The 12,492-nt window shown below is 27.9% G+C and overlaps 1 protein-coding gene across 1 annotated transcript; it reads left to right on the top strand.

The window, feature by feature from the left end:
* The first annotated feature begins 2,609 nt into the window (after positions 1–2,609).
* LOC8286644 (pyrroline-5-carboxylate reductase) lies at positions 2,610–8,254 on the top strand. Its single transcript, XM_048370189.1, has 7 exons — positions 2,610–2,949; positions 3,085–3,133; positions 3,717–3,808; positions 5,758–5,830; positions 6,703–6,823; positions 7,058–7,163; positions 7,783–8,254. The coding sequence occupies exons 1-7, from the start codon at positions 2,752–2,754 to the stop codon at positions 7,969–7,971; spliced, it is 828 nt and encodes a 275-aa protein (XP_048226146.1). The 5' UTR covers positions 2,610–2,751; the 3' UTR covers positions 7,972–8,254.
* The last annotated feature ends 4,238 nt before the right edge of the window (positions 8,255–12,492 follow it).

Genomic DNA, 12,492 nt, shown 5'->3' with positions numbered 1-12,492 from the left:
CTGACGAATGTTTGCTGACCATCAAACGACACAAGGGTGTATTTGAACTACTGCTAAGGAAGATCATTATTATATGAAGTGATTAGTTGATTGGTTGTGCTCACTTGGATGATCCAAATAAATCTCAAATGAGATTGATAGTATCGGTAGCTTCTTCGTCTTCATAAACTCTTCTCTATAAATTATTTGTGCCCTATTCGGATTGGAATATGAAATTAATCTTCTAACGAGTGTTTTCTTGATGATGTGTTTTTAAATTAACTTTGAGCTTTTGATAGTTAATTTAATAAATCAATAAGTAGTAGCTTTCTGAAGAACAAATGGGTATGATTTACGGTTGATATTATAGCTGAGCATATTGTTTCTAGATACAGTATTTTGACAACATTTATTATCAAGTCTTGTTTCATTTGGAAAGTTCATATAAAAATCTTATAGTTTTGCCACTTGTCACTTAACGAATAAAAATTTATTTAAAAATAGTTAATTTACTATTATTTTTAAAATTATTATAAATTAATATTAAATATTAAATAATTAATTAATTTGTATCTATAAATTTAATTTTATAATTAAAATAAAGAACAAGGAAGCTATAAAATTGATTATTAAAAAAAATAAATCGATCGAAATAATTAAAACTAGGTTTTATAAATTGAAAATTTTTCTGATTTAGGGTTATTTATTTGGAGTTGAGATGTTGTTAATTACTGACTTGAATAACTGTTTGTTGAGTCAGCAACAGATGTAGCAAGTGGTGAGTTATTCTTCATAAATCCGACAGCCACATCAGCAAATAAGTGCCGAATTTCTAATTGGTACTAGTAGAAGATACAGAAATAATTGAAGTGGTATAAAAAAGAAACAGAATTTTGTTTCATCTGGTTGTAATTTGTCCAATGGTGGTGGCCTCTTACTTTCCCTAGACTAGATGCCTCCTCAATCGCAAAAATTAAAGAGTTGAAAATTAGCTCTTTTGTCTCAGCGCCATTTGTTGGCGAATCAGCATCCACTTTCAGTTTTCGCAAATTGTTAGAAAGCTGTATCTTGCCTACGCCATTGGTGCACTTCAATGATGCTTAGATCACCAATTTTTAAAGCTGAGTCTTGAGCATTAATTCAATCATTTTAAAGACCTCTAGAATTTTTGTTTTCATAATAATTTATTTATTTATTTGCTTAAGTAAGGATTAGTCTTTGTGCATCAAATTAAGTAATAAAGTAATTAATGTTATTCTTTGCAAGTTAAAAGATATGCGTACTCTTCTTATATATTGGCTCCAAAATATAAATGGTTGAATTAAATCCGGATCAATAAGATAGTTTTTGTTTAATTGTTAAAAACACAAATTCTCCTAAACAATGTCTTTATTTAATTGATTGCCTTTTGTTTTATTTAGTTGTTTGGATTTGGTTATAAGATAGTTGCTTGAACAATTTTCACTATTGGTCAATTTCAAAAACATAAATTCAGATGTATAATTAAAAGTTAATAAATAAAGAAATTAAAATTCAAAATTTAAATAAGAAATTAGGTTCATTTCCATCCAAGAATATATCAGGCAAAATATTTTACTATTTGTATAAGAATATTGTATTATTTTTATATAATGACTTAAAAAGACTAAAAACTTTCTATTGATCGGAATCTAATCGAGCCATTTAACATGTCCGATAAGCAAATGGAGTAAAACATATGATTAAGACATAAACTACCTAAATTAGACTTACTACTTACACTATCCTAAGCAACTCAATAATATGTGAAAAAACTCCAATATTTCAATACATAGTTAACAACATTGCACAAATAAGACAACCCAAATAAACAACATAATAGATTAGCTTCGATCAGTAGATAATCCTTGGCTTGAAAATCTCAGGCTATTTCGTCTCTTTACTTGATTATACCAAAACTCAACCACAATGCATGAACTAAAACAATCTCTTATTAAAGTACTACAATACTAGTTTACCTCACCCAAACAGTCAACCAACTGCTATATGATGTTGATAATAACAGTTAGCTTGATCTGACTCAATATTGTGCTTCAACTAAAGAGACTAAAATGTGACAATAATATTAAGCATGAAGAATTAAAAGATTAAATAAAAGAAACTCATAAATAAAAATCTTTCGAGCTAATAACAATCAAAAGAGTAACAAATAATACCACGTAAAACTTAAAAGATGATGACAGATAGATATAATAAAGAGTCATAACCATGCAACAAAATTCTTCGATTTTTCTACGGCAAATCTGGTTAAGAAATATACAGTCTGATAGCATTTCTGAAAATATTAGAATGCTTGCTTGTGGAAGTTTTAGGGCAAAAAATTAAAATATTTAGAGTTTACAAATTGATAGATTATTTTGGAATAAGGGTTAAGTGCAAATTTATACTTTTTCTGCCAAGAAAAAAGAAGGGCAACATAAGAAAATACAACGAATATAAGCATTAAAGGGTTTATTATTCTAGTAATACGAGTGAGAATTGAGTATTAAATAAATGATTAATTTTGTTTAAAATGAGTACTCGAATGTAAATCATCTAAATGTCAAGAGGGATTGTGCAATTTAACCCAAGAATAATCATGTCAAAAGAGCAGTTTGAAACGCGTACGAAACTCCATCGGACCAAAAACTCTGGTTTTAGAAGGCCCAATATAACCGAAACACCTTGGCATTGCGCCTGCTCTCCATTTCTATCGGCAGAGGAAGTGACTGAAAAAGTGTAGTTTCGGAAAAAATGGAGATAATTCCGATTCCAGCGGAAACATACAGGATAGGGTTCATAGGAGCAGGAAAAATGGCAGAAAGTATAGCAAAAGGAGTAGTAGAAGCAGGCGTTTTACCTCCTTCTCGCATCTCTACTTCTCACTCCAATCCCAAACGCTGCTCTGCCTTCCAATCCTTCGGCGTCAAAGTCCTCCCTCGAAATCAAGATGTAATGTTATTATTGTTCGCACTTTTAGCCTCATTATGCTTATTGTTGTGAATGGATATAGCCTCATTATGATTATTGTTATAAATGGATATTACTTTGTTTCTGGTTATTGATTTTTTCTTAAACTGGAAACAGGTTGTTGAAGATAGTGATGTGGTCATATTCTCGGTAAAACCCCAAGTTGGTATAGCACCCACTGCTCTTTCCTGGTTAAATTTTGTTTGTAAAATGAGATATTCAAATAGGATATGGTTATGTTTCTGAATTCTTCTTTAGAGTCCTTTCTCAAGTTTGGAATGGTCAATAGTTGCTAGAAACCAAGTCATGCCGAAATTGACTTGATTCTTGCAACTGATCAATGGTCAATAGTTTCTCGACATATACTTATTGTTGGCTTAAGATTTCACTGGTGTGAAAAAGGAATGAGTTCAAGAAGCAAGGGATAGATAGAGTTAAAACGATATCAACTGAAGTGTTAAAGGAGGATTTAACATCCCAAAATACATTAGAAAGATTGCTTTCAAATAGAAAAGAATTGAGCTAAAATATCTGTGGAGTTAACTAACTGATAGGATTTGAGGTTTCGTTTCTTGAGTTAAGTTGAAGTGTTGAATTGTAGCAGTATGTGTGTCTCTTTGGCATGAATTTTGAATTTTTGTTTCTTTCTGCTTATTTGCATGAGCCATCTTATATTTTAATTTTCCCCGTGCTGATTTTTCTTTTTATATTTTCTATTCTTTTTTCTCAAATATTTTACTTTGATGCAGTTAAAGATGTGGTCTTGCAATTGAGGCCTGTTCTCACAAAGAGGAAGCTTCTAGTTTCAATTGCTGCTGGAATTAAATTGAAAGATTTGCAGGTTTGTATATTTGATTTTATTGGTTAATATCTATTTCTCAAGGTGGGTGATACCATGCATCATGTTTCATTTTGATTTAAGAAATGCAAATAGAAAATGAATTATGAGGTTTTAGTATATCTGATTTTTGGTTGTGTCATTTTCTTGTTGGAGGGAGAAGTATTTGAGAGTTACAGCTTATGTTCTTTATTTTTTTAATATGCTTGTTCTAATCTTCTTTTCCTAAATCTCCTTTCAGTATGTTCTTTCCATCCATTTCTTTGTTCTTAACTGCAAGCACCTACAATTATTTTCTATTAGCCCAGTTTAGAATTGCATTCGTTATGAAAACCTACTTTTTAGCTTGTTTATTTCCTTTTCCTCCTAAAATCAAACACTAAATTTCTGAAATTTCATCATTCTAAACCCCAGTCCTAATTGCCTGTTAAGCCGATTCACTATCAAAATTGGAATATCAGTATGTTTGTACTGGATCATTGTTCTTTTCTGTTGGTATTATCTTCCTGTGGTTTTATTTATTTTTTAGTTGATACGAGAGTGGTTGGGCATTAGGAGTTGACTAGTCTTAGTTTTGGGCGTTAGACTTCTCTCTCTTTCTCTCTCAAAATCTGTTTCTCTAGCTTATACAATTTTTAAGGGGCTTTTGTAAACATATGTTCATGTTACATACCCTTGTGTTTTCTGTACCAGTTTTCTCACTGGAACAATTATATTGACATACTTATTACTTGTTTATCCCCTAATTAGATGATATGCCCCCAACAAATTATGGTCAATAAATGAAGAAAACCACTACATGAGCAGCATCTCGAGTGCGCCATGTCAGAAGAATATAGATATAAAGTGGTTGTTAATTGTTAGAGCTGACATAAGCAAGCTTTATATTCTTCATAGTTCTAATCATAGATGTAATTTAGATTAGCGTGTGTGTATGAGAGTATGAATAAGCAAGAATGCAGTTTGTGAATGTAGCTCTCTGACATTAGGTTACTCCCACTTTACCATTTCCATTCATTACTTAATGATCCTGTTTCTATTTTTGTGTTCCAACTTATGAACTACGTATCCCGAAAAGAATTAGCAAAAATTTTCCTTTCTATGTATCTGTATGCATGTCTAAAAGTTGGTGGGAATAATATCAAAATGGGGAGAAAGGTGGGCCATTTGTCAGTCCATATAAGTTGCCTGTCTTATTTTTATTCATTACCTGTGCTTGGAGAGGTTTAATCTACCCCTATCATAGTTTCCCCCTTAATAGTGTCAGCTAAGGTTCTGATTCACATAGATTATTGGAACAAAATGATGAATTTTAGTGCCACTTTTATTGCCACCTTAATCCATTTTGTTATGCCATGTGGTGTTTTGTGATTAGTTTACTGTAACAGCAAAAAACTTGGTTAATTTGCTTGATTTACATGCTGTTGTTTGGTACAAGTGTTATAGGTAAATAACTGTCCCTTCTTTCTGTTAGAAAACCTGAGATGTAGTGTTCTTTAGCTCGGCTCTGCTACTATGTACATTTATCCAGTTGTCTGTTGAGAGGCGCTGATAGAACATTCATTTCTAATATATCTTCTTTCCCAGAATATAGCAAATTAGATCTCCATTTTAGCATTTGGCCAAATATGCATTTTAAAAGTAATTGGTGATGTGGTCTGAATTTCTTGATAATAGATATTTGATTGTTATGGTGGTCTGAAATGGAAGTAATTTTAAGCAAATAAAAAAAAAAGAGAGAAAAATAAAATGAAGGAAATACAGTATTTCTTAATCTACTATATGCCTGCGCTAGAGTAAGAGTTGTTTCATGTGGACTATTCTTATTTTGTAATTGATGAGTTTGATTCACTTGTGTTTTGCCATCATGTTTCTTGATACATCATTAAGTTCTAAACTTTCAGACTCTCATGTATTCTACTGAAGCAATGTTTGTTTTTGGTTTAGTTTAGGAGTGGGCTGGTCACAACCGGTTTATTAGGGTGATGCCAAATACTCCTGCTGCCGTAGGTGAGGCAGCAACAGGTATAGTTCTGTACTTCAGTGCTTATATTACTTTATCTTGCTTATTGATTAAGTAGCATTAAATGTATTATGTAAAGGAAATTCCATTATATGTTGCCAACTTGTGAAATGTGCTGCTATGGTCATTGCAATTATTGAATTTTCATGGTGTAAGTTTTTCTTCTTTGATATTTCCAGCAAATTTATTTATTATTATTGTCTACAAAATATTGTAAAAGAAGTGGTTTTAGAATTTCCATGCTGCTGCAAGGTGGCATGGTAACTATTGCAAGGGTACTTTATGGCCTTTCTATTAATTATCATATTCAGTTCTGATTAATGGTTGAGAGCTCCATGCAGAATATATATACTGTTTAGGTCAATTTCTGATTTTACATAGAAAAAAAGGTGGAGCGCTGTTACTTGTTATAAAGGTTTACATACAGAATTTGATTGTTTTCTACTCAATTACCAAATAAATGCCAAATGTATTGCAAATTTTCAAATTATAGCTAATGCTTTTAATTAGGTTATTCTGATTTCGCATAGAAAAAAAAAAAAGCAGAGTTTGTTGCTTGTTATAAAGGTTTACATACAGAATTTGATTGTTTTCTGCTCAATGACCAAAGGAATGCCAAATGTATTGCAAATTTGCAAAATATATCTAATGCTTTTAATTTTGGCAACTTAGGCGAAACTGTGCCATTTAATTGCAATTTTATCCAACAGGCCAAAATTGACTTGAGATTTCTTTTTTACTATCCTTCTCTTCCCCACCCTGTACTCTCTTCAGATTCTTCTGCTTCCTTCTCAATTTGCATTTCTTATATGTTATTTTTCATGCGTTTATATTGTATGAAAGTGATGGTTTCTAATTTGCTGGTTATGAATAGTAATGAGCTTGGGTGGAGCTGCAACTGAAGACGACGGAGAATTAATAGCTAAATTATTTGGATCAGTTGGTAAGATTTGGAAAGCTGATGAGAAATTGTTTGATGCAGTCACTGGTCTAAGGTATGATACCTCTCTGGAAAATAGAATAATGCGGATGAATATCCATTGCTTGGAATCTTGTTTATTTTTCCAAGCTTATATCATTATATGTAGGGTCTTGCTTAAGTTTTTAAACAAGACTTCAATATGTATCAAATAGGCATACAATAATTATTGTTTATAGTTTATATATAATAGATAATTGGCAGTATTTCTGTTTGTAATGTAATAATACTCTGTTTCTTAAATGAGCAGTGGAAGTGGTCCAGCATATGTATATTTAGCAATCGAAGCTTTGGCTGATGGAGGTGTGGCTGCAGGTCTACCTCGAGAGCTTGCCCTGAGATTAGCTTCCCAAACTGTAAGTTACAAGCAATGATGATAATTTGTGTTAAAGAAATCTTGCTGTTCACTGGTGTTATCTGCATTTAGAATTTCAGTCACCTCCTCTTTCGTTACAACTGTGCTTGCCGCAGCTGCACTGAAAGGGGCAGAAAACAGAACAAATAGGAGAAATATCTTTTTTTACTGTTACATTGTTTGATTATTAGTGGGTAAACATATTCGGTTGGTATATATGCTTCAGAGAACTGTACATTCAATGATAGCATCTGTAAAATATGTCTTAAAAGTTGAGATAATAATTAACAAGTTGAATTTATTTCATAAATTTAACAGATAATTAAGCTTGTGTTTGATTGGCTATGGCACGTTGGTATTAATCTAAATCTAATACATGGTAAGTGATAATAAGAACGTCAGTTCTTCAAGTCTCATAAACTCTTATCAGTACTAACAAAATTACTAGAAAATGAAGTGCCTGCAACCAGGACCTGCAGACCTGAAGAAACAAAATCTTGCAGGTTGCAAATCATTAAAACCACAGAATTTGGTTGTTCTAGCACACCTCCAATGAACAATCCTGTTGCTTGAAATCCATTTATGTGGGTTAGTGAGAATATTTTGTGTTGGTTCTGCAGGTTTTAGGGGCAGCATCTATGGCTACAAAAACTGGGAAGCATCCTGGTGAGCTTAAAGATGATGTTACATCACCTGGAGGGACAACTATAGCTGGAATTCATGAATTGGAGAAAGGCGGATTCCGTGGAGTGCTAATGAATGCTGTTGTTGCTGCTGCTAAGCGCAGCCGAGAGCTTTCTCAGAGCTGAAAGCCTGTCCATTTCCAATCTCCTTACACTCTAAGGTTGATATGCTGCCCCTTCTTTTCTTAACTATTCTGATTCTCATCTCAGCGGGAGACCTGTTGGGCCTTTTTCATTCCTTTCGGCCGAAAGGATTTGCCATAGAATTGTTTTTTCCTTTTTCTTTCTTTAGGGTACTATGCTTAATTGCTTAGCATTTTTTAAGAAAATCCTGCATTTTTGTCAAAATACTTTTATTCTTTTCATATTGTTTATATTTTTCTTTTATAATGTACTATTATATTTATTATATTATTTTGACCCACCTAAAAATTAAATAATAGCCATTCAATAAGTTTAGGAAAACAATATTAATCCGCAGCATAAAAAATAATTAAAGCAATCATTACATGTAATGTGTGACCTATACCACAATCAAACCAAGCATTATGAAAATAATTTTCTTTTTAATAAGCTTCGATTCACCAACAACGCTATTGCCGACGGACAAAACAAGCAAGAAATTTTTTGGCTGTGGGGACGTGTTTCTTGCTAAATTAATTGTTACAAATGTTTTAGCAACAGCTACTTTTCTGTAAGGATAGACAGCTTCGTGGCTAAATGAAGAGTTGCTTTATTAGCGACAGATTGACTCTTGTGATGATTTAACGACGGATAATTTCTTGCTCAATTTAGGATGATAGAAATTTGTCATTAATTTTTTTATACAGTACATAATTTGTTGCAAAGTTCTTTTTTTTTTTTTTTATTCTTTACATTCCCAAAAGAATAATTTACTTTCAATTGTAAAGTCATTCATTTATTACTATTTTTTTTAAAAAAAATACCTTTGTTAACCTTTCTATAAAAATTATTATTTTATATAAAAAATTATTTGCATGTGATAACATCTATTTTAATTAACAACAGGTAGTTTGGTAATTACATACTATATTATTAATTAAAAAAGAAAGTTGGATTGTAATTTGGAATAACCAGAAAGAAAGAAAAAAACGCTGCTTTTTGGGTGGAGTACAAAAAAAATATATTTTTTATTTATTTAAGTTGATTGTTTAAATATCAATTAACTTTTCAATAATATATATATTCACTAACAAGTTATATATTAAGTTAATTTTATAGTTTTTTATATTATTTATTAATTAATAAGTTATATTTTTAATTAATAATTTTTATTCTAAAAAATAGCTTGTTAATTATTTTAATATTATATTAACTATAAATTAGACAATAATTTTAATTCTAAAAGATAATATTTTAATATCATATTCATTAACAAGTTAATTTTTTAATTATACAATAATTTCTAATCCTAAGAAAATAGTAATATAATTACATTTATAGTATTAATTTATATAATATAAAAATTACTTAATAAATATTTTTAAAATAGTTTTTATATTATTACACTAATAAAATTTTAAAATATCTAAAACATAAAAATTTAAAAATATTTAATTTGTTATTATTTTTAAAATATTATAAATAATTATTTAATATTGAAATTATTTTAAGTTTTATCTGTGAATTCAATTTTATGATTAAAATAATAATAACGGCCGTGACAACACACGGTTAAACGACTACTAAATTTTGTATATATATATATAAAGAAGATCAAGTTTTCTATGAGATTTTATTTGGCAAAATTCTATGAAGCTATATCATATAGTTTTTTAGTGAAAAAATAACTTATGACACATTCATAAAAATATAAACTATAAATTTTATATTATAGTTAAATGTGATCTTAAATGCTAATAATGAAAATAATATTTATGACTTATTTAAATATAAGATTATTATATAATATAATAAAAGAGTAAAAGAGTAGGAATTTTGAATTTGAATCATAAAAATATGTTGAACAACTTATTAATTTAATATAATTGATAGAAAAGAAAGTTTAAATCTATATGTATTTGATATCAAAAAATAATAATAATAATAGATAAATAGTAAAATTTTAGTAATTTTATTTATTAAAAAAATTATTATTTGGATGGATGAATATTTACTAATGCAATGAAATATATAAAAAAATTAAAATTGATAAATATATTATACTTCTCATATTTATTTTTATTCATCTTAGTATATAAAAATATAAAAAATTTATAAAATATAAATAAAAATAAAAATTTTATAAAATAAAAATAAAACTTATTTTTGTACTAATATAATTATAAATTGAATTATACAAAATAATCATGATATACATGATTAAAGTACTAGTAATAAAAGGAAGGATGAAAAAAAATCATATAATAACTAATAATATATAATATAAGTAAGAAATAAAAGGAATAAAGAAAGAAGTAATATAGAGGAAAGAAAAAAGAAAACTAGACAACAAAAGAAAATTAAAAAAGAAAAAAGAAAGAATAGAAAAAGAAAAAATTTAAAGAAAAAGAAGAAATCATAAAGAAGAGAAATGAAAAAATGGAGAAATAAACATAAAAAATTTATAAAGAAGTGAAAGAATAAAAATTAAAAAGAGAGAAAGAAAGAAAAGATAAAGAATAAAATAATAAGAGCGGTTGTTGCTGCAGTCGAAGAAGTCATCGTCTACTGGACTAATGGTATGGCTCGGAAATGGAATAGGCTTGCTGTCTGTAGAGTAGTTGTTGCTGAAAATAGTATAATATGCAGTTGATCCTGCAACTTTACCCCTGCAGATTATAGTTTGTTTGATGCGAACTGGATATTAGCAACAGTAAACATTAAGGGACTATGTTCAATCTTCCTCGAAACAAAATGGAAGTGAATTTCCAGTTATTAGAAAACGCCATTCAGCAGGACAAAAGCTAAAACTTTCCCGAAGAGCAAAAGCAAAAAAAGATTTAAATTAGGGGTTATACAAAAGAGTAGATCTGGTTTGGTATTTCTACAGATACATCTTCTAGTAGAATTTGAATATTGCATGATTCTGCCATTGGGCCTAATCCTTTCCATACAATCTTCGTATTGCATCATCCTTTGGAACATTGATTACATTTACATGATCCATATTGGTAAAGAAATAATAATAGAAGATTTCTCATTTTTTTGACGAGGATCGTACACTGGTTTCGAGGAGATACAATCTGAATCTTACTCTCGAGTGAGAAATTTACTTTTAAATTTATTTTACATGCAATCAGACATTGTCATTTTTACTTAAATTGGCATTTATGCATAAAAAATAGTAAAATCAATTATATTGATATATTAATTTATATAATATTAAAATTTATTAATAAATTAATTTATTATTGAATATAATATTAAAATTATAATTTTAAATATTATTTTTTAAAATTAAAGTTGTTATTTAATTATAAAATTAATTATTAGTTAATATAATATTAAAATATAATTATTATCATATTTCTTGAGATAGAATTATTACATTATCTTATTAGGAAACTACTTATTAATTAATTATCTAATTACAAGACTAATTTATTAGTCAATATAACATTAAAGTATAATTATTATTCTATTTCTTAAAATAGAATTGTATTATTATTTAATAAAAATTATTTATTAATTAATATAATATTAGAATATAATTAATATACTATTTGTTAGACTAAAGAAATAAAGAATCAGAGCACACCGAGAAAAAATAACTATGAAAATATAGGCAACTTGGTCATAACAAAAAATATGTAGAAATCTAATAAAGAAAAATTAAATAGATAATAATTTTATAGGAAAATATAGAATCTATTCATTATCACTTTCAAGAATCATACATTGTTGATATATAAATCATTTAGTAAATAGTTTTTATATTTTTTTCATACTTTCTGAATTTTATTTGAATTTCAAATATATGAATCTATATAGAAAAAAGTTTACTGAAAAAGTATACTATAAGAATATTTTTGATAATATTAACAGTATGTTATAATATATACAACTCTAATACAAAAAGATTGGTGGAATTTCTTATTTAATTTTATAATTTTAATAATCAGTAAATGCATGATACTTTCTCTAAATATATTAGACTTGAATCAATGTTTATCAATTTACAATATATCAAGTTAAGCAAAGAAAAAAGATATATTAAAAATATCTTATTGGTATATTAAAAATATCTTATAACATATATTTAACTCTAATAAAAGAGAATTGATATAATTTCTTATTAGTTGTACATAATAATCTAGACTAATGAAAAAGTAAGAACTACTTTCTTTCTTTATTTTTTTATTCCATTTCACAACTTAACTTGACATAATAACAAAAGAATATTTTAGCTCAAATAAATAATTATTCATTTAATCAAATTCTATTCATTTTTTAATTTCTAACATTAGTAAATTTATGATACCTTCTATTACTAAATTTATTAAAATCAAATCAATTTTTATTATTTTACAACATATCAAATTAATCAAAGAAAAAAATATTAAAAATATCTTATAGGTAATATTAGAAGTATATTATAATATATATGTATACATATAAATAATAATAAACGAAATCTAGTATACTTAAAATATATTTTCAAAATTTTAGAATTTTTCTAATAAT

This window comes from Ricinus communis, chromosome 10 (genome assembly GCF_019578655.1).
Source record: "Ricinus communis isolate WT05 ecotype wild-type chromosome 10, ASM1957865v1, whole genome shotgun sequence".
Classification (NCBI taxonomy): domain Eukaryota; kingdom Viridiplantae; phylum Streptophyta; class Magnoliopsida; order Malpighiales; family Euphorbiaceae; genus Ricinus; species Ricinus communis.
Note: the sequence above shows the minus strand (reverse complement) of the source record. Positions and strands in the feature narration are given on the sequence as shown.

Coding starts and splice junctions, on each gene's coding strand:
- LOC8286644 (XM_048370189.1), top strand. CDS start 2,752: ATGGAGATAATTCCGATTCCAGCGGAAACATACAGGATAGGGTTCATA. Junction 2,950..3,084: donor TCCTCCCTCGAAATCAAGAT/GTAATGTTATTA, acceptor AACTGGAAACAG/GTTGTTGAAGATAGTGATGT. Junction 5,831..6,702: donor CGTAGGTGAGGCAGCAACAG/GTATAGTTCTGT, acceptor GGTTATGAATAG/TAATGAGCTTGGGTGGAGCT.